Here is a 23,144-nt window from a genome sequence, read left to right as displayed (position 1 = left end):
GTGCCTGACACCCTTTTTACAGAATAACCTTACTCACGTGCAACCATGAGCACCCGTTTTAAGTGTGCGGCTTGGTCGGTCTTGACAGAGCTGCAGGCCATGAAACCACCACCAAATCCAAGCAGACGTTTTCATCACACCCAAAGATTCCTTGTCCAGCCGTACGGGAGAGGACAACATCGCCCTTCCTAACCCTTCCTGTGTCCCTCTGTGACCTTGGGGTACCCCCGTGGCATCAGAAGATGTTTTGAGGTGCTGTCCTGAGAGCCAGCCAGGAGCAGATGACGCCTGACTCCAAAAGCAGCAGGGCGGGTGCAGCCAGGGATGGGAGTCCTTAACTTCCTCAACACTCAATTTATTCGTCTCTGAACTGAGTCTGACAAGACAGTCTTTGAGGGCCTTCAGACACACTACTCTATCCCACACCTGGCCACTTTATTTCCTTGATTTCCTACAGGCGTGAAATGGGAGATGAAAATCTAAATGAAACCGACTGGGGAAGAAAGGCAGCACTGATGATGACTAGGGTGGAAAGAGGTCTATCGGCAGGGTTGAATCTCATGGGGAAATTGAAATCAGGTTAGAGAGCTGAGTGCCGCGACTGCGGAGTGCATCAGGCAGGCGGCCTCGTTTCTCAGGGCTCCCTGGAAAATGACACCTCCCTTGTCCCTGCCATTTTTGCCTCCAGCTGTCTCAGCAGCGCCTGGTCATGGGCTTCAGAGGGCATGAAATCCACCGCGGAGCTGCATCAGTGAGTGCCCCCTGCTCCTACCCCGACCTGGCTCCAACCCCACAGGGAGCCGGAAACATTGGAAGTGGGTGGGAACGAATATTCCACTTCAAGCTGGGGCTGAATAGATCCACTGTAACACACCACTTCATCCCCCCAGAAAGAAATTTGGAAAGTAGACGTAAGACCTAAGACAATGACTGTATGTCTTTATGTTCTATTTCCAGAAAACTTGGCAAAGCAATTGAGTCGGAAGCAATAAAACCAACTCATCAAGTCCTGAGCATGCAGGAGAAGAAGAGAAAATCGGTGAGTAAAGGTTTTCTTTCCTGCCCTCTTGAGAAAGCAAGATTTCTGTCTGTGACCCAAGGAGGAAAAGCTGATCTAAAAGTGGTGTTAGGTCACAGGAATTTATCATAAGAATAAACAGAACACACAAGGATGTTTGTCAGATCCTTGTTTAATAGTGAAAAAGTGGCGAGTACATCATCATTCAGAAATAATGATGATAGCAGGGCATAGCAGTGCATTCATATCAACCCAACACTGTGGGAAACTGATCCCAGGCTGGGGGCTTTAGAGACTTGGCGAGACCCTGTCTCAAGATGAAAAAAAAAGAAAAATCAAATAGAAAAAGGGCTGTGGCTCAAGGCAAAGCCACTAGATTTGATGTCTAGTACTGCAAAACAAAGTCAAGCAATAGAACATTGTATAACCATTAAAAATCTTATTAGAAAAGGTCTGGAGGTATTGCTCAGGGATAGAGTTTTTGTTTAGAATATGCAAGGCCCTAGGCTCATGCTGGCCAAAGCTGGCTCGGTGCCATGAAAACGAAAAATCATTTTACAGAAGAATTTTTTCACATGGTGATTTTTTTCACAGTGTAGTTTAAAAAGTAGGATAAAAAATAGGCAACATAATCTCAATTGTTAAGAGATAAATATGTATTTACATGTAGAACAAAAAAAACCTGGGGGATCCTTCCTGAAAGGTTGATACAAATTGCCTTGAGATGATGAAATGATGTTATTTTTATTTTAATTTTTGTACTTTATTATTGCACTTATAAATAGAAAAAAAATACTTTTTTTTTTTTTTTTAAAAAGATGCTTTTCTAGGCTTACCAGCTTGGGATTATGTCTTTATGTAAATGACTCCCTGGTTACCCGGTCATTTCAGAGCTCACCCCTTAGCTTTCCTGGGGAGCTCTCCTTTGAGAACGGTTTCCTTTGTGTTCCTTGTCCTCTTTCTTTGTGTGTGATACGGTTCTTAGGCTCTTCGGACCACGTCTCTGGGCAGTGTCCCCGCTGTTACTGCTGCTGCTTTGGCTCTGACCGTGGTGGGGTCAGGCTCTCTGCCTGCTCTGGCCGGTGCCCAGCCCCAGGAGGGAGGCCCCAGAGGGGCAGAGACAGTGCTGGGAGCGGTTCCGATGACACAGGTCCTGAGGGTCGGTTTGTGTCAGGAGGATAAAGGATGTGAGGAAGCTCCGATGGAGGAGAGACGAGAAAGGCATTTAACAATTCAAACTCATTCCACTGAGGCCGGAAGGAGGACTGGTGTCAGAGGGAGGCTCTGCCTAAGCCTGGGATGATGGGTGGAAACAAAAATTGCTAGGAAGCAATATAATCATCCGCCTTTGCTGGTTAGTTTAATAAAACCAAACACTAACCTCTATTTCATTAATTACAATGTATTTTTTATATCATGTAATAGTATGATAGTTATATTTGCTTCATATTTTCCATAAATCAGGCACAATGCTATTGCAATTTATCACAGTGATTTAGGCCGTTGATGTCATGACTCCCCCAAACTGCTGTTCCAGTTTATAAGCCTCTCAGCGCTGCCATTGCCACTGTAGTGCACCCCATCTACCCACCCTCATCTCTCACAAAGGATAAAAGATTAACTTTTAATTTTACAAGTGCACTTGCTCTAGATTCCAGGTGCATCCATTGAGTAAAACAATGGCACGGTGCGTAAAATTACTTTCACTGTGCCAGTTACAATAGACTAAGTATTCTACACATAGCCAATGGGGAAACATAAAAATATATTGTTTGTGGGATCTCAGGAAAGCCGGATAATGACTGACCTACTGAGTCTGTGGAACACGAAAAAAGTTCCTGTCCTAACTTCTGCCCTAACTGATCTCCCGGAAGGGTTGCCTAGATCCACTTTTATCATTATTACTAGTGTCCCTTGAAAAAAATTAATGATGATTAAGATTCCAGTCTCTGTGAAATTAAAACAACAGTCACGCTGTGGGCAAAGGTGGCACGTAGTAAAATGAGCACTTCAGGGACTGTTTACCGATTCTCCCGGTGTGGATGTTTTTGCCACATGAACTGAAGTAGAAGTGGACATTATGGAGCCCACAGCAACACGGCCTACACGAGAGCTTCCTCACACAGCTGCACACGTGTATGCGCTTTTCACATTCATATAGGTTAGAAATCAGTGCGTTGACAAATCTCCTCAAGAGATATTTACGTGGAGGTAAGGTAGCTTCTGTAGAAATCTTATTAGAAAAGGTCTGGAGTTACAGCTCAGTGGAAGAGTCCTTGCTTAGAATTTGCAAAGCCCTTCCTTGGCTCACGGTGGCTAAACCTGGCTCAGTGCCATGAAAACAAAAAAAATCTTTTTACAGAAGAAAAAACCCTGCCGGATTTTCCAACTCCAGTGGATAGTGAGAGTAATCGTACCAGAATTACAAAACCAGTGCCGTGGACTACCTTAGTCAGTGTAGGGGGCTCTAATAGAATAAATAAACTGGGTAACTTAGAAATAACAGGAATTGGTTCCTCGCCATTCTGGAGGCTGGGAAGTCCAAGATGTAGGCACACGCAGATACAGTGTCTGGTGAGGGTTCTCTTCCTGCTGCATGGACAGCCATCTTCTCATTGGCCCTCACATGGTACCAGGGGCAAGGGACAGTGCAGGGCCTCTTCTGAGGTGTGGATCCGTGCATGAGGCCCCCGTGCTCGTGACCTAATCACCCAAGTCTCCATGTCCAAATGCCATCCCATCAGGGGAAAATGTTTTCATCTATGAGTTGGGGGTGGGGACACATATTTAGTCTATAATAATGACTAAACAAAAAGAAAGAATAACTTTTTTTCACTTCTCTTTTTAATAGCTTGATAATGAAGTTGAAAAGACAGCAAATCTTGTTATTAGCAACTGGAATCAGCAAATTAAGGCAAGTATTCATAAATACCATTTGTATAAGCTCAGCTTTTAGGATAGATGCTTTATACTTTTTCACAGATATGATCATGTGCTTTAGTGTTAATACTCCTCAGTGCTAATTGAAAAGAAAAATGTTTACACACTGAATTATTAAAAATCTGAAAAAATATCTGAAAATATGACTGTTACTTGTGGCTAACATTTACCTGGCATGTAGGACGTGACACGCACTATACATTTATATACTGAATCATTACAAGAACCCAATGTGATGTGTGACTTTGCACCATCCCATTTATAGAGGAAAAACTATAAGGCATGGGCCGTGTAAGCAATTTTCCCTAAAGGAAAATTGGTGTTTCAGCCAAGAATCCTTAAAAATTCTTGGGCTCCGGCATCATTGCTCTCTCCCATTACACTGTACCGTCTCTGTGTAATTTGAAATTAGAGCCAGTGACAAACAGACCTGAGCTGTGGCTTTTTATCTGTAGAAGAGCATTAGTGATGTTGACCTCACTCACTAGTGCAAGCACACTGTGTGTGTTGGGGGTTGGGAGGGTGACAGGTGCAGAGGAAGACATATGTTGATTCCAAAAGTGTGCATGGTCCACTTCATGTGCACAACACTATGCTAAGATATGATCCTTGTTTTCAAGTAATTTAAAATAAGGCCGGCAAGGTAACATATGTGTAGGAAATAGTGAATAAACTCCAAGGAGAGGATCTGGAGTGAAAGGCTGGAGTATACTTTTATAGGTTCTTAAGCAGTAAAAATAGCAGATGAAACCCATATGTATGGAAGATTATTCTAGAATAAACTGGTATTAGAGGAATTCATTTCAAGTTGGAAGGATAAGAGGCTAAGAAATCTGCATTAAAAAACTCAGTATTCCCCTTGGACAGGACTTGCACTCCAGAGTTGGAATTTCCTTTTTCATCTCCAAAGTGTTAGTGACCAAAGAGAACCTTTGCAAATTAGTCGCCACTGTGCCAAATAACCAGAGATGCCCTCAGACCCAGGTGGTCTTGGGGTGACTCCGAAACTTTTGATGCCACTGTGGACTCCATAGGCCAAGGACATTAATAAGAAATATTTGAGGTAAATGAATTTCTACATCCAGTAGTTGTACTGCACAAGAAATTTCATGGAAATCACTTTATACTTATTTATAATAAATATTTAAAAGCCTCAAAAAATATCCAGTAATTTTTGTTGCTTTTTAAAAATTTTTTGCTCTTGATTTTCTCAGCTTTCTTAAAAGGGATTGTTTTTTAAAAAACAATTTTCTTGCCAAATTCAGCATTCACAGGAACTTCAGTACAATGAACCAAAAGCCAAGAACAATGTTCACAATCTACAGTTGCTTCCAAGGACCAAAACAAACAAACAAACAAATAAATAAATAAATAAATAATCTTTTACTATTTCCCAGTTTTTACCAAGTCATTTTTCTAAATAAAATGATTTTGTTTTTTATGAAGAATGACAGAGAAATTAGAGAGCATAAAATTCTTGAGCTATACTAATGCTCTCCCAGTTGTAATGCAAGGGCTTGAGCATGTTGGTAATGAAACAGTCTATTTTGGAGACACAATTGCAAAGCCTTAAAGAACCAAGTACTCTCGCCTCACTTGCTCATTAATTAGCAGGCATGTGACTGACTGAAGGTGGAGGAAAAGGGCTGCTTGATCATAGAGTCTTCAAGTATTCTGAGTGAAGCAGAAGCTTTTGCCTCTGATTCCCAAAGAGAGACCAGAGCTTTCCCCCTTTGCCAGCCAGTCTTACAGTCCTTGCAGTCTTTGAGGGGAAAGCCAGCCTCAATCTACCAAGTATCTGAACAGACTGAATCCAACTCGACCTAAATCTGCCTGCATGCTTTATCTCTGGAGCATCACCTTTCAGCCAAATTCAAGTGTGTAGAATAAGAAGCAGTCCTCTGAGTCCTAGCCCGTGCTGAGCTTTAGAGACACCCATAGGGTGGCCAGACACAGACAGCTTTTTCTTTCCCTACCTCTTCCCTCACAGCCGGAACCCCAGCAAGCACAGGACCTTTCCCAAGATGCCAGGCAATCCCAGCTCTCAAGCTAGGCATCAGAAAGGGACGTTTCCACCCTTGCTAAACTTTTAAAAGACTATTTTAAAACAACCTCAACTGTGGACAGTTTTGTTGTCGTCCGCTGTTTGGTCTGTGGAGTTCAGTTCGGGAGCTCGGACTGGGAGGGTAAGGTGCAGAATCATCAGGCAGGCTCCGGGGAGGTTTCTGGAATGCTTCTGCTTTATTTAGGAAATGCACAGGCTTTATATAGCTTACATGTGGACAACCATGGGGGAGGAGCATGGGAGGAGCATTTAATTACATGGCACTTTCTTATAGGTTATGCAGGTCCATACATAAGCGGAGAACACTGGGCGATATCTTATTGGCTAGACATATGGTGGGGTGATTTTTCTCAGGCGAGGTGCGGGAGTCACGGACTAGGGGCAGAGGTGTAGCCTGTTAGACCCAGCATCTACCCACTTAGGCGAGCTTGCTCAGCCTTAGCATGGACTCTGAGTTTGCTCAGGAGACAGGAGTGCAGCACACCTGGCCCAGTCAGGCTTGAACTTCTCCCATACCGTTTGACTGAAGAGTGGAGCAGGCCGGCTTCCATGATTGTTTCAGTAAAACCATTATGCTCTGTAGAAAATGTGGTGGAGGCCTGTAGGCCTTTGGTGATTTGACAAAGCATATAATCCCCTTGAGTGTACCCAATACAATAAAAAAGCATGCAGTGGTTATCAGGCAAAGTGTTCACTGCCGCAGTGTTTTAGGCAGATTTTGAGGTGAAAGCAGGAACAAAGAACTAAAACAACATAGTCACTCAAGCTACCACACAAACATGCCTTGCTTCAGAACAGGAGAGTTTTTCTCATAATGATCAGTTTCTGCCCCGCCTTGTTTATTTGTATATTTTTTTACTCTAGGCTAAGAAAAAACTAATGGTGAGTACCAAGAAGCATGAAGCCCTTTTCCATCTTATAGAAAGCTCCAAGCAGTCTGTGACCGAGAAGGAGAAGCAGAAGGTAAAAGCCAGCACAGGATCTGGGGTGTGAGGCTGGGAGACAGGTGGGCTTCCTGCCCTCATCTGGGGGCCCTGAGAACTGGCCGTTCCTCCCGCAGTGGGGTCTCTGCAGAACTGTAGACTGACAGAGAATGAGAAGGATTCTAGGTCATTTCTGCTGCACATTTAGTTTTAGAAGGTATTACTGACAGAGGCCAAAGTGTCCAATTATTTTTGGTTAGAACATTCTATTAATAGAAAAAGATCTCAATTCATATTCCAAATCAATAAAAATTCTGTGTACTTACATCTACTGTCATATAATATATAGGATTTCATATATGTTATGAACGTTATAAAACAAAGTAGAAACATTTGCAGGATGAGGCAAAGATGAAACAGTATTTAAATGTTTAGTTTATAATGATGCCTTTATACAATCACAGAGTGATAATTATTAAGCAAATGTATATGCAAAATAAACCCTTGGGGCAGGATTTAGCCTTTACCACAGTAAATATAAATTGATATTTCTAACAATCCTTTTGACAATTTTGAATTTTTAAATAATTAAAATTTCTTCATTAACATCTTGCCATGTCCAACTAGCTCATTCCGTTATTGCTTTTTCACATGGGTGATGTTTGCTTATAACAGGAGCAGGAGAAAGCATCAACGCTGATGCTTAGTTTACATTTACTTTATTAGTAGTAAAATCAGTCCACAGGCTCCTGGCGGAAATAGTTCTAAGACATGTGCATTCTGTGTATATCAGTTCAATTAAAGCAAAATAATACCTCTCTTAATCCACGATCCTGGCACATGTCAAAAACCACATGTCCCAGATGCTAGAAGTAAGGACCCTTGCATGGGCCAAGATGGCTTCTCATGTTGCCAAATCCCGCACTTCTCTCAAAGCCACCTCAGAATCCACAACTGTCCGCGTGTGACACCAGTGTCCTTCCTCTAGCGCATCAAATAAGAGTAAGCTTCAAAGCTGTTGTTAGGCAAGTAAGAACACACACAGTACTGAGGTGCAGGAGCAAAATTAGAGTACGTTCTACCTACACCCCAGTAGGCTACCTCATACGCCTCTTGTGATCTATGTCCCGTACTGGAAACTATGAAACACTCAACGCCTTCCCCAGAAGATGGAAAGGAAAGGCAAATGCCGGCTGCAGTCCCAAAGCGTTCTTAAAAAGGGTCATTGAAGTGGCTCCATCATTCCAGCTGAAGAAACTATTAGCTGGACAACTTAAAATTCATTGGTAGGATTTCCCGGGCTTCCTACTTAGCCTTCACGTGGGAAAGGCTCACGGCGAGCGCTAAATAATGATCTGCCTCAGGTGTTTCAAAGGCAGCAGGACCTGTTCCGGGCATTCTTAGGCCTCCTCAGAAGCCGTTCTTGATGACCGCCAAGCAGTCAGAAGGAAAAGCTTGCCCCGCTGAGTGGTGAAGTCCTCCTCCTCCCCTCATGAAGAGCTTGCCTGAGGTTGAAGCCCAAGGCCTTGTTTGCTCGCCTGCAGCATCCTCCAACCAGGACTTCTGCCTGGTTTTATGTCACAGACCCCTCCCCTCGTCACTGCTTTGCCTGGTAGCTGCTGTGTTAGCCCTGAAGCTGAAAACCTGAGGCTGCACTCACGTCTCACCCACACAGAGGCACCCGCGTCTGCAAGCCTTCCTGCTCCTCCCCCGGTCCGCTTGCAGTTCTTGATCCCACCGGAAGCTGCTCTGAGCCTTCGGGCTCTTCCACTCCATCCTCAACGTCCTCTCCCTCTCCGGCAGACTATTCTGCTTCCGCCCATAGAGAAAAGCGAAAGTCAGCAGGCCCGGGGTGGGGTGGGGTGGGGGAGCCCCGGGGGAGCCCCACCCTCCCCTCACCCTCCCGCCTCTTACAGACCCTCTGTCCCTCTCCAGGGGTTCCTTCCCCGAAGTCTTCTCACCTCGCCCATCTTAATCTTCTCAGGCCGCTTTAACTACTACCACAGCCTGGACATCTTAGACGTCAGGCAAATTATTCCTCACCTTTCCGCGGGCTGGAAGTCCAAGCCCAGGGTCCCACTTAGGTTCCAGGGAGGACCATCGCCCAGGCTGCAGAGTGTGATGCTCTCCTTCTATCCTCCCATGGCAGCAAGAGGGCAAGAGAAACCTCCGGGGTTCCTTTACAGGGGCACAAATCCTATTCATAAGGGCTCTACTTTCAACACCCAGCCCCTCCCAAGGGTCTCTTCTCCCATCGCCTCGGGCATGGGAAATTCAGCTTGAGACTCAATGCGCACTGACTTTCAGGCTCTGGCACCGCAGCCCGGGAGAACGGGGAGTCAGAGCCCGTCATCACGGTCCTATTCCTGTTCCACCATCATCCTCTCTCCTCCTGTTTACGGTGAGGTTTTTTGAAAGGGTTGGTTGCTAACTCCACTTTCTCAGCTCTTGTTCAAGCCTCAAGCCGCCCTAAACAATCTTCCCCCACCATTTCCCTCAGCTTGCTCTTGCCATCCAAAAACGATGTCCTTGTCGTGAAAGTCTGTGGGTGCTTTCCAGTCCTTACCTTAAAGGAACTTCTTGGAAGCTTCATTCTGTGTTTCAAGCCTTGTTCATTTCCCCCTCTCGGAAACATTCTCTTCTTTTTAACTGTAGCAGCAGCGCTCTCTTGCGTTTTCTTCCGCCTCTCTGGAAATTTTATCTGAGACTCCTTTATGGACTCCGTTTCTCTGACATTTTATATCGCTTTTCCTAAGGACTTCCCTTTGGCCATCTGTGTTAGTTACTTTTCTCTCATTGCTGAGACAAAATACCTGAGACCCAAAGTTAGAGGGGAAGGGGTTTATTTGGCTTACAGTTCATGGAGGTTTCAGTCCATAATCAGCTGGCTCCGAGGCAGGGACAACAAACAGGCATTGCAGAGGAGAAACAACATGGCGGGCACAAGGCAGCAAAGGTAACGGGAGGTTAACTGTGCCTTTCTACTCCTTTTATCTTACTCAGATGACCAGGATTAGGACAGTGCCAAACTAATCCCTCACATGTAGTGGTTTAGTAGTCACCCACCCTTAACCCCAGCACCACACATTCCAGATTCACCTACCTCTGAAAAAGGAAGTCCCACTGCATCTGCATGAGGCTTTGGGGAGACATCTACACACAAACAATGACACCATCTCTGTTTAATTCACCATTCTGATCCCATGTCCAGGATTCAGTAAGTTTACTCTTAATGCTCCAACTACCAAATCTATGGGAACAATACCCACTCTGGCATCACCAACCCATACCAGTCTCCAGGCTGCCTCTGGTACCTCCGGAGTCAGACTTGTCACTTCTCTCCACCAAAGATTCTCATTATCCCTGTGTTTCCTAGATCCTTGAATACTGCCACCTGCTCTATCCTCCCAATTCTAGTGCCTAAACCCAGCATTTTTTGAACTTCTGTATTTCTGTCTCCCTGCCACTACTGTCTCCCGGGACACTGTCAGCATTTGTCTGGGTTACTGCAACAAAAAGACAAACCAGTGTGTAGACCTTCAGTGTGGCTCTTCCTGTCTATTCCCCGCATACAGGAGAAACTGGCGTTCCTGAACCATGAATCTGAGGTTATCATTCTCCCATTGAAAGCCTTCAAAGGCTTTCCAGTGACCTCAGACTACAGTACGCCCTCTCTTGTGTGGCTCTTAAGACCCTGCTGGGCCTAGAACTTTATCAGCATCATCTCTGCCCTCTCTCTCTCTCTCTCTCTGATCTCAAACTGTGTTCCAAACTCACAGCATTTTGTATTTTGCCATACCAATTCTTACTTTCATTTTAGGTTTATTTACACATGGACCTTTCTTTTTTTTTTCTTTCACCACCTACTCCATGCAAACTGACAGCTTAAATGTCATGTTCATTCTAAGACTAGTTTAGGTGGCTTTCTTGGTGTCCTAGTGACAGCTAAGCATGTCTGTCACCCAGGATTCCTGGGACCCATCACACCATAACAATGGCCCGTGTGCCTCCCTAGCTGGAGAAGAAATCTATTTTTTGTTCTCTTTGCTACTCCCAAAGCTTTACCTATGTCACGCTGTAGTCATGCAATTAATGTCTGGTGAATAAGATGTTCCTTCCAAGAGAAAGAAAAAAAATTCAATCTTGACAAATTTTAGTAAAGGAAAGTTCTTAAATAAAAACATAGGAGTTTAGATTCTTCTTTTATGTCCACTTAGGGCTGTTTCTGGAATGTCTGCCATGCAGAAGTGTGTGGTCAGTAGCTCTAGGGCACAGGCTAGTGAATGTGAGGGGGGTGATCTCAAAAGCAAGTCAGTGCATTCTCCTGAGAATCTAAGACAGTGTGTAGTACAGCCTGGCATTCTTTCAGCCCCTTCACTTTATCATTATCAAGTGAAAATTCACAAGCTCCTGTTTCTGCAGATGGATGTGGTTCATCACACTTGAAATACAAAACTAATGTGCCCTGCATAGCTCATACATCGAATGGATAAATAGCCAGCCCAGCATATCCACAGGAAAAATGGCATTCGGGATGAATGTTCTTCATCATTGTAACACTGGTCAACATGTTCTTAAGCATAAAGAATCTCATTCTTAAAAGCCGTTGTCTTTGTCCTTGAAACTGCTAAACTTTTAAAACTTAGGGTGTTATTGCTGTTCCTTAAAGTGTGGTTTGAGCACGGTTTGCATGGCAAACATCTGAAGAAGGAGTGAAAGTTCAGATTTCTAATCTCATGACAGAGTTAATGAAACAGTATTGCTACTTGTGGGGTCCCAAACTTGGAATTTTACAGGTCCCCCAGGTAAGGCCCAGGCACAGAAATGTTTTGAAATCATTCAAGTAAAACTAACTTACTCAATTCTCAGAGATGTGAAATTACTTGTCTGGGCATTTTAATCATCAGTTTTCAGCTACTGTGGTTGGGGAACTTTTGTGTTACTTTGATTTCCCTGAAGATTTAGCAATTGGAATGGTGTATTTCGGTGACTGTGGGGAGAGGCCCCTGGGGAGCAGGGTGAGAGGAAATCATTTGTCAAACTGCCTGTGACTTACAGTGAACTGTGGGCACGTGTAGTAGGCTTTTCTCTAGTAATAATTGTACTCTGATCTTTGAGAGTCATGAGTGATATCAGACGGTGTAACTGGTGTCTTACCTGTGTTACCTGCCTGAATCCTCAGAGCAGCCCAAGGAAGTAAGAGCTGCCATTCTCCCCTTCATGGAGATAAACGAGCTGTGACTCACAAGGGTTAAGTAACTTATTTGCAGTCAGAACCAGGGCTCAAAACCCAAGAAGTTGGATTCTCTAGGATGGTCAGAGAGGAAGGTGGCCAGGGCCACTCTAAAAATGATATCAGTTCGTAAGTTTCTACCTGTCCTCATAAAAAAATTTGGATTACCAAATAAAACGATAGCATTTATTGGTAGATTGCAGTCTTAAATTCAAGATCTTTGATGTGTGTTTATGATTCTCAACTGCACTGTCATTTTGCCTTCTTGATTTGATTTTGTCTCCTGGACAAATTGTTTCACATACAAGCCTTCAATATCTTCGTGTATAAAATTCAAAGTATCGTACTGAAAGGGCCATAAGTTTCCTTATGGCTCTGCCATTTTTTTTTCTGAAAAAGAAGATCATCTTTGGCTTTGTCGTATAGAGTTAACTTTCCACACAGAGTTTAGATTATCGGGCTTCATGTACTTCCTTCTGTGGAATCGCAGCGGTCTCTCATTAATATCTTTTTGAATATGTGACGGTGATGTTTTTGCTTCAGCTCCTCAATAAACTGAAAAAGTCTACTGAGAAGTTGGAAAAGGAAGATGAGAATTATTACCAGAAGAACATGGCGGGTTATACAACCAGGCTGAAATGGGAAGACACACTGGAAAACTGCTACAAGGTAAGTTTTGCATTCACATTTGTTTCCTTTACGGAACGTTTTACCTTCCCGGACCTTGGAAATCAAGGTGAGACCTACAGTTACGAGACCTAATTTCTGGCTTAGCCATGGGCCTCAATTTCACTATGACTCTCAGCAAACTACATTTCACCTCGTTTCCATTTCTCCATGGATACAGTTGCCAATGGAAACTTACTGAGTATCATTTGCCAAAATTTCTGTTTCTGATGCTCAGTGGAGGTAGTAGCACTCAGCTGATTGTAAAAAGAGCTATCAAAGTAAAGAGTGACTTAAAGCTCAGATATCAGGTACCCAGATGTGAGTTGCAGCTGAGGTCTAACTCACACAGTGATCACTTACAGATTCCTTTCCATCTCAGGCATTGTTCTGGCCACTGGAGATTTATAGCACTGAATTAGAATACCTTCTTCACATTTTAAAGGTAACACAGACAAACTCATAAGGAACGAATTGCAGTAAATCATCCAACAAAAAATAGTCAAAAGATATGAACAAACAAGTCACAAAAGGGAAATCAGAATCACCCTAGACATGAAAAGATGCTCAATCTTTTGGCAAAATTAGGAGGTGATATCAAGTATCGGCAAGGACATTAGAAACAGGAATTTCTTGTGCCCCTTGAGTGAGAATAATTAATGGTATTGAGTAAAGTGGACATGTGCATGGGCCCACTGCCTTTTAAGGCAGCATTATCATCTCTACCTCAGGAAGGATGCAAGAAGCTGGGTGTGGTGTGCATGCCTATAGTTCCAGCTACTTGGAAGCCTGAGCCTGAAGATCACATGTTCAAGGCCAGGCTGAGGGACTTAGCGAAAACTTGCCTCTAAATAAAAATTTCAAAAAGGGCTGGGGATGCAGCTTAGAACACATGCCTCGTATGCACAATTAGAGATCTAGGCTTCCACACTGTGATCTTCTCCCAGTAGAGCTGGCTGCAGCAAGGCCACAGGCAAGCAGAAATGGTAAGGTTGTTTTTAAATCTCCTGCAGTTCAACCACATTCAGGTAGGATAGATGCAGAGTTAGAGAAGAAAGGAGAAAGTAAAAGAGATGATCATTTAGGACAAAGAGGGAGAAAAATGAGAACAAAGCCCTTCTTTCATTTTCACATGGAACATAGGATCTTATGCTCCCCTGGTTTATGCTGACTAGGTTATAGATGGATAAGGAAAAGCCAGGGATTTAAAAGCTGGCTCTGCAACCTGGGCTCTGACCTTGCCTTACCTCCTAGGACAGGGATGGTGAACCTTTCAGAGTTTTCCATGACAACAGCCTGCTGCGGCATGAGTGCCATAGGTTCGCCACCACGGTCCTAGGGCTGCCTTACGAAACGGTAGTTTTCCCAGGTGGCTGGCTTCCCTGGATGGCTCTGTTAGGAGATGGAAGAGAAAGCGTAGCAACCGCTCCTTCTTCTAGGAACCCTTCAACAATTATGAGAAAAATATGTGAGCTCAGCATTGCCTCCCCTCTTCCCCTCCTCCCTATGCCACAGCACTGGCTCTTCCAGGGCAGAGCTAGCAAGGGTCTGGCCTTCTGCGTGTATTCAGCGTTGCTGACGCTAGTCATTAACAGAGGCTCTCACGAGGTCTCCTCTTCAATTATGTCAGTTCCCTTTCTCGGGGGAAGACCTTCCTACTCCTTTCTTCCCCTCTGTTTCATTAGTCCTAATTTTTACATCGTAGCATCATGGAAATTACCTCTCCTTCCTTACAAAATCATCCTGATGGTGACAAGATGCACATTCACTGACATTTTAAAAAGACCACCTTTGGTCTTCAGCTTGTTTGTTGCTTTTATTGCTTAATTAGAATTCAAGTCACATGCAGCAGCATTCAAAACCTGTCTCCTTGAGGAAAAGTAGGTTTTCCTTTCATGCCTCTTGTGTCCAGGATCTTTGCTACTGTTGTGATGTCGGGGTCCTGCCAGCAGGTCCCAAACCCGAGGGAAGAACAACAGGAGAGCAGTTTCACGAACTTAGTTCCAGGCTCATGCTCTCTTCGTGGCAAGGCCCCGTTTATTTTTCAGGGTGGGGTATATATAGGCTAAAACCAAAACCAAAAGTGTAAACAGGATGTAGCTGACTGTAAAGGTCACAAGGTTCTACAAAACAAGTATTATGAGTTACATTTGCTAGGCAACAGGTCAGACCACCAGTTGAACTAGCCCGTTACTAGGGGCGACAGCACATCCGTGCGGGTGAGGTGACTCAAAGTTCAATCATGGCTGTGCCCATGTCAAGGCTCACCGTAAAGGCTCACCATAGCTACCACTGTGGTAGAGGCCGGCAGAATCTCACCCCTCTCCTGTTCAGTCCATGCAGACCCTTGGACCCCACCTTCCTAGAAGCTGCCTCCTGCACCCTGAGGGCCAGGCCCAGCCCGTCGGAGCCACTGGAGACAACCTCTCTCAATCACCCTTGCTACACCCTAACCCCAATAATGACACCCTTATTTTCTGAGCTTATGTCTATTCGGTCTACACCAACAAATTATTCACTCACATATTACTCTATTTGCGCTATATCTTTTGTATATTCACATAAGTAGAAATATTAGATTCGCAAAGACAGGCTGAATGCACTAAAATACTTTCATTATATGTAAAATGGGATAGTCAAAGCCCTCAATATTTTTGTCCATATTCTCACCGTCCTTCGCTAAAAACGGAATATAAGAATTTATTTTAGCCTAGCACGTTGGTGCATGATGTAGTCTCAGCTATTCAGGAGGAGGAGAAGACAGGATTTACCAGTTCCTTCTGAGAATACTCATTGAACTATGCTCGAGACAATTTCCTAGATATTGGGAGAAACATTATAGTCTGAAGTGTGGCTGTTAAGCAATGGAACCAGTTGCGCAAACCACATGTCAAAATTATCCCTTCTTCCTTCTTACTATGTTCCTCCTTTCTAGGAAGAAGCAATTCAATTGATAGAAATATTCTGCAACCTACTTAAAAAATAATAATAGCTCTGCTATCAAGAACTTCCAAGAATCAAATGCTTGGTACTGATAATACTTACTGAAGGAATTATTTTACACAGCCATTTGCAATGTGTGTCGAAAGCTTTAAAAATGTTCCTTTTCTCAACCAGTGTTCCTCACCTGAACCCGAGATCAAGGAGATTATCTGAGTGGCTGTTTTCTCGGCTCTCGCAAGGACAGTGCTTGGCCAGGACCGCTTAGGTGCAGACAGATAGCAACTGGTTACACTTGTGTGTCACTGAGCAAGGGTGCTACATTCTGAGGATTTAACAGAAGGGCCGTTTCATCATCTGAACATCCCTAGAGACCTAGATGGTGGGGCCACTTGGTGTCACCAAGAGAGGAAGCCTGAGATGTATGAAGCCGTGGGCTGTTTGATGGCAGTGTGTCTTTTACTGTAGGAAATTTTTGACATGTAAATATTTGCTGTATTTTTTTATCATACCTCACACATATATTAGATACCTCAGGACAGTGATGACAAATCCATCTCACACATGCTGCAACCGATGATATCTATTATCATTGAAAGCTCTAAAAGGCTCACTGTCACTGCCTTGAGATGTGAGTGCTTAATTCTCTCCTAGGATTCATGTTACAAATCTGTTTTGAAGAAGTAACAGAAAACAGCTTAGAGATTTCTACTGAAAACATATTAAAATTAAAACAACAACTCAAATGACCTACAGTAAAGGAATGACCAAATTGTACTACACAATCGACTACTATGAAAGAATGAAAATGGTGGAAAATTGTTCTGGTATGAGCTTAAGTGGGAAAAAAATCCAAATTTGAATACTTTGATAGGCAATAAGAAGATAAAATCACATATACTCAATAGTCCAAAATACATCACAATGTTGACAGTGGTCACCTCTGGGTGGAAGAATTGGGAAGATTTTAGAATGGATTTGTTTGTGCCCTTTTGTGGCCCTAGGACAATGTTTCAAGGCACCTGGAGAATTTGTTAAAATGCAGATTGCTTCACACCTCCCCAGACCTGGTGAACGGAAATCTCTGAATAGAAAGGGGTCCAAGCGACCTCTAGTCATTCAGGACTTCAAGGGTCCCTGGCTTAGGAAGAGCATGATACTTCTTTCATCAGTTTTACGAAAGCAATTTAAATGAAAACACAGCCACCCCCCCAAGTCCTCTGCGGTCCAGAACAGCAGGAACTGGAGAGAGAATAAAGATTTTGGGTTATTGTGATGCCTGTGTCCCAGATGGGCACTACATCCACTGTCTCTTATGGCCTCCCTCTGACCAGCTTTGTTGTATGTGCCATTGTGAGAGCACAAGAGGACAGTCTGAGGTCCTCCAGAGTCTTATCTACCCCTCCATCACTCATCTTGTACAAAAAGGAAAAGATAATAGAAAGCAATAATTCATTAAGTGAGATATGGATTTTTACTTTGCACGGTAGAATTTATTTCTGCCTCTTTTCATGAGCAAACATAGATCATTTTAATGATTTCCCTGAAATGTAATTAAAATCTGTTAAACATTACTGTCTCTACCAGAGGACGATGGTTTATTTTAGTCTCAGACTGATGCTCCTGGGCGCTTGTCAAAGCACAGAAACAGCTGCCCCCAGGGATACAATGTATTCTGAAACCTGGCTTTTTTATTTTCTCCCCTGTCTTTTGCTCCTACTGGTAAATTGGAACAGCTGCTTTCTACATCTTTTTGTGTAGGGTAAGGATTTTTTTTTTTTTTTTTTTTTGAAGAGTGTCCCATTTGAGATCCAAACAAATGAGCAGAATTTGTTTCAGATATTTATTGAGAGGCATTTTGATTCTGCCCTTTGAAGGATCAATGTGTTTGAGAGGCTCTTCGTCTGTGTCTTTTGTGCTTTATCTGGGAGAAGGGCAAATGGCCACATTTAAATGGCTGGTGCCTGTGATTTTGGAGACTCAGGAGACGGCCAGCAGAAACAAAGGCATTTGGTTCCTGCAGACCGACTAAAATTGTGGGGCATCTGAAGTAGCTAAGAAGGTGGCCGCGGTGGGGCACAGCTCCAGGCTTCCTGTCCAAAGGTCGGAACCCCAGCTCAGTCGGTACATTTGCATGTGATCGGCACAAGTGTTCACGTTTACAGCCCTGAGCCTTTCACGACTTGCATTTGAAGGGAGTGTTAAAAAGACTAAGAAACAATGCATATGCAGTGGGATATCACTCAGCCTTAAAAAGGAAGAAAATTCTGGCACGTGCCACAGGGTGCATGAATTTTAAAAACATGCTAGGTGAAATAATCCAGACATAAAAGAGAAATTATTTTATGATTCCTCTTTATATATATATATATATATATATACACATATATATAAATATACATATATATACACACACACACATACATACATATATGATGGCTGAATTCATAGAAAAATGATGGTTGCCGAGGCCTAGGAGACAATGGAAGTGGGCAATTATTATTTCATGGGTACAGAGTGTCCATTTCATAAGATGAAAGACGTTCTAGAGATGCTGCTGATGGTTGCACAACAATGCAAATGTATGTAGACACTGAGCTGTACACTTAAAATAGTCAAAACTAAGCCAGAATGATGGCATACACACCCGTAATCCTGACACTCGGGAGGCTGAGGCAGGAGGATCACTATGAGTTTAAGGCCAGCTTGAGCTACATAGTTCAAGGCCAGTGTGAACCATGAAGTGAGACTGCGTCAAAAAAAAAAAAAAAAAAAAAAAAAAATAAAAAAAGGACATTCTATGCTATGTAAATTTTACCATACTTTACAAGGATATAGCGGGACGTCATACAGGCCAGGCAGGTGGAACCTGCAGATGTGCCACAGGAGACGGGGCAGGAGTGAGGGACTCGGTGAGTTCTGTGCCTCTCCCCAACCCCACCTCCCTGCCAAAGATCGTAAGACGCAGCCACACTTCCTCTCCCTTAAGGTTGTGTTATTGCCAGTTTTCCCAAATCCTTCGTGAAAGACTGCTGCTGAGCACTCTTTACTTCGTGGGACAGGAGAGGTAGGATGGAGGCTATAAAAGCCACCAACCTGGCTGTCTCTGGATAAAAGGACGAATTGTCTTTATAAGAACAGGTTGTAGAGTTTTGCCTCAGACGCCTGCCATCCTCTGGGTACATTTCCGTTCCCGGCAGCCCCACACTGCCCCCGCGTGGCCTCGGCCGCTCCCTGCACACCCTACTAGACCCTCCTCAGTGAGCTTCTCTGCCCTCTCAAAGCCAATAGCCGACAGCTGGAGCAGCAAGACTCTAATAACGAGGTGTTCGTAAAATTTAACTGTTAACGAGGCCAGTATGGTGCCCCTTACTTCCTCATTTACCCTTCATCCCCAAAGTCATGAAATTCCAGTGTGGAATTGTTGTCATCTCGCACAGTCGACCCACTTTGAAACAGCAGAGTGTGGAGCCGGGCATGGTACCTTAGTGGTGGAGTGCTTGCCTAGCACGTGCAAGGCCCTGGGTTCTACCCCCAATCCTGTAATAATAAAGCAAACAAAAAGCGGATCCTGACCCTTGGTCTCATTTCAGGTCCGAGTTACAAATTGATCAGACTTTGGCATTCTACTAGTGCCAAAGAGACTCCTTAGCCAGACGTGTACAGAGGCAGAGGCAAGCATTCATCTGCCCCGGGAACGATTTTGAATGCATTTGGTGTCTAACTGCATTTCCCACATGTCGGTGTGGGGTCCTCCTGGGCTTTGCTGTCCTCCAGAAATCACAGATTCTTCCTAAGTGCGTTCTTTTGCCTTCCTCTCTCCTCTGTGAACATCAGGCAGCCCACAGCATCAGTGTAAACGCCTCTCGGGGCAAAAGACCATGGAGAAAGTTTTTGAGTTAAAGTCATCTTAAAAGGATAAAGGACATCAAGTTCTCCTTCTCTCCTGGAAACAGTGGAGACTGTAGAGACCAAAAGGACTCCATTTTGAAAAAAATGACTCCATTTTGTTGGTCAGGCGACCACCCAGTTATTGGAAAAGCCTGAGTGCCCTTTTTGACCCAGTTCTCGGAAAATCCCACGACAGTTCGAGTAAACTATAACCAGGTGTCCTTCTCTGTTAATCTTGCAGGAACTTGTGGTTGGGGCAAGGAGGGACGTCTGGTCCTGGCCAATAGAATAGAAACACATCTGCCTTTGCTGCAGGAATTTGTGGTTGGGGCAGGGAGGGACATCAGGCCCGCCTTTGCCCAATGTTAACCAATCAGGCACCGACGCGTCTAGAAAGCCCCTAGTTCCGCTTCCTTTGCTGATAAAAAGGCCTGTTTGAAATCGGGTTCGGGGCTCTCGGTATGGAACCGCTGTGTCATTGAGGTCCGGGAGTCCGGGCTCTAGCCTGCAACAAACCCCTCGTGTGATTGCATCAGACTCGACTCATTGGTGGCCTTTGAGATATCGTGATCTGGGCATTACAGAGATAAGTCCCAACTGTAGGCGCAGGCTGTCTCCAGCTGTGTTAGAGTTTGATGAGTGACTTCAGTTTTGCATAACAAATGGTTGATCTTATCTCATTTTTCATCCTCTTCAGAGCATCCTGGAGCTGGAGAAGGAAAGAATTCAGCTTTTATGCAACAACTTAAACCAGTACAGCCAACATATTTCTCTTTTTGGCCAAACCCTGACCACAGTGAGTTGTGAAGATTTCTCTACTTCTGGTACGCATGGTAAGGATTGGCAGAAAACAAATCTTCAGCAGTTTTGTTCTGCTTTTCGTGGCATCCCAGTGCCACACACAGATTCACTGTGCCATCAGCAAGGTTGATGTTGAAAAGGATGTCCAGACTCTCATGGAAGAAACTGCAGTGTTATCTACAGAAAACAAATCTGAGTTCCTGCTAACTGATTACTTTGTAAGTAAGGCGTGGCAGGAAGTCACCTGAATGGGGGCCCTAGGTATTTCGGGAACTCATTATGCAAAAGCTGAGAGTAACTGTAAAGTAAATATTTTTAGTAAATAAAAATATTGATTTTTTTTTCCTCATAGTTCATATCAGTAAAATATATGGTGTATGGTTTACAAACCGGGTAGTGCAAATATACCTTTGGTATTCTCTGGAAGAAAATTGGGCAGAATTTTCTTGTTCAGTCTGTAGCCTAGTCTGTCTTGTGCTGCGGTAACAGGGTGCAACAGACTAATTCATAAAGAACACTAGTTGATTTGGATGAAGGTTCTGGAGCCTGGGAAGTCGAAGATGGAGGGGCCACACCTGGTGAAAGCCTCGTTCTGTGTCACACGTGGCAGAAGGGATCGAGGGAGTGAGACACCAAGGAAGGGCCGAACTTGCTGTTATCACCAAGCCACTCTCACAATAATGACATCTGTCCACTTAGGCAGAGCCCTTTCGACCCAGTCACCTCTTCAAAGTCCCACCTGCTAACCCTTTTGCATCAAGGATCAAGTTTCTAGCACATGAACTTTGGAGGACACTTACAGCATAGCAGCCTTCTCTAAGAGTCACACCAGGCAGATGTGTCTTGTGAGCTGTAAATAACGCCTGCGTATCACATCGTGCCTGGACTGGTTGTCTACACAAATCACCCCCAAACTTAATGACCTAAAACTGACCCTGATGAGCTCACAACTCACGTGGGCTGGGAATCAAGGCACAGCTTTGCTGGGTCCCTCATGAGGCTGCAGTCAAGGTACCAGCCAGGACTAGAGACATCTCAAGGCTCTGGTGGAGAGAATCCACATCCAAGTTCACACATGGCCTGCTTGTAGGCCTCCAGTTTTTGCTGGATGACAGGTCAGTTTCCTCAATGCAAGGAATTCTCTGTCTCCCTACCTGGCAGGCTGTGTTCCCCAGAATGAGTGATCCAGGAGAGGCAGAGTCAGAGTCCCCATGAAGGAATCAGGGTCTGCTGTAAAATAACCTCAGAAGTGACAGCTCATCCTGTTCTGTCTGACAGAAGCAAGTCAGGAAGTATGGCCGGAACTTGGGGAGAAGTCCCAGGAGGTGGGAATCATTTTCAGTATTTTCATGGGGTCTTCCCTGGGAAAGCTTGGCCCAAATTACCTGGGGCTTATTTTGAAGGCATGTGGGTGATTCTACTACATGACTTTTCTTACTGAATAGTGATCATTTTCCCTACAGCCCAGGAATCTTGTCTCTCCTATCTTGGGGTAAATCTTTGTCTTTTTGGATCTTGCTTCAAAGATTTTGGTCTTTGCTTTGTCTTAATTGTAGTTTTCTTTCCCTCCTTTTCCTGCTCCTCTTTTCCCTTTCCTCTCCTCCTCCTCCCTCCTCTTCAACCTCCTTTCATCCTCCCTCTCTCCTCCTCCTACATCTGTGTGAGTCAGGGTCTTCTGCACAGGCTTGCTTCAAATGCTTGGGTTCAAGTCATCCTCCTGCACCAGTCTCCTGCATAGCTGGGACTACAGGTGAGCATCACCATTCCCCCAGATTGGTTTTTTGTTTGTTTGTTTTTCTGGCAGTGTTGAGTCAAACCTAGGGCTTCATATATGCTAGGCAAGCCCTTTGCTACTGAGCTACACCCCAGCCTTAGATGCTGATCAGTAGTTCCCAAAATCTGCGGAAAGATTGGTTTTTTGTTTGTTTGTTTGTTTTTCTGGCAGTGTTGAGTCAAACCTAGGGCTTCATATATGCTAGGCAAGCCCTTTGCTACTGAGCTACACCCCAGCCTTAGATGCTGATCAGTAGTTCCCAAAATCTGCGGAAGGAATTTCTATAGCTCTTAACCTAAGCCCTCTGTTAGATTTTATTCAGACTTTCAAGTTCTGATTGTGGCCTTGTCCCTCTCTGATCAGTAGAACCAGCCCACTGGAACAGCACCGTGCCCTTGCTTGGGGAGCAAGAGATGGGGGAGAAGGAGGCAGGGGGCAGGACTGTGGATCCTGATAGCCCCCCCCCACACGCAACAGCAGCAAGAGGCCATTTGTTTCTAGAAGTCTTTTTTTCTACCTTGGCAACAGACGGGGAGAAGGAGGCAGGGGGCAGGACTGTGGATCCTGATAGCCCCCCCACCACACGCAACAGCAGCAAGAGGCCATTTGTTTCTAGAAGTCTTTTTTTCTACCTTGGCAACAGTGAAGTTTATTAGCAATAGCAATGTCTGCTCAAAGCAGAAAGGTGAATGTAGGAGCAGAAAGGGAGATTTGATCAGAAAGGAAAAATACCTTTCTTTTCTTCTAAATAGTGTGGCTGATCCCTCAGGTGGAAAACTGTATGGCAAAACAATATCTACTATTTTCTTATCAAGGATAATTAAAAATGCCCGAATCAACTAACCTGTCAATAAAATAAGGATCACGTTCCTTGGAACTTTGACTAGGTTCTA

General features: G+C 44.2%; 1 protein-coding gene across 4 annotated transcripts in view; it reads left to right on the top strand.

Moving 5' to 3' along the window:
* Nostrin (nitric oxide synthase trafficking) overlaps positions 1-23,144 on the top strand; it is a 59,086-nt gene that overhangs the window by 21,896 nt on the left and 14,046 nt on the right. For 3 of the 4 annotated variants that reach the window (XM_033756263.1, XM_033756262.1, XM_033756264.1), the window contains 7 exons: positions 689-751; positions 958-1,039; positions 3,870-3,932; positions 6,888-6,986; positions 12,723-12,848; positions 20,374-20,472; positions 20,570-20,695. In XM_033756263.1, the coding sequence (XP_033612154.1) occupies positions 689-751; positions 958-1,039; positions 3,870-3,932; positions 6,888-6,986; positions 12,723-12,848; positions 20,374-20,472; positions 20,570-20,695 (658 nt within the window). The remainder of the gene's footprint in view (positions 1-688; positions 752-957; positions 1,040-3,869; positions 3,933-6,887; positions 6,987-12,722; positions 12,849-20,373; positions 20,473-20,569; positions 20,696-23,144) is intronic. The other variant, XM_019204958.2, reaches the window with a different exon arrangement.

This window comes from Fukomys damarensis, unplaced genomic scaffold (assembly GCF_012274545.1).
Source record: "Fukomys damarensis isolate Sample0158 unplaced genomic scaffold, DMR_v1.0_HiC HiC_scaffold_26, whole genome shotgun sequence".
NCBI lineage: Eukaryota > Metazoa > Chordata > Mammalia > Rodentia > Bathyergidae > Fukomys > Fukomys damarensis.
The sequence above is the reverse complement of the archived record's forward strand: the minus strand, read 5'-3'. Positions and strand labels throughout refer to the sequence as shown.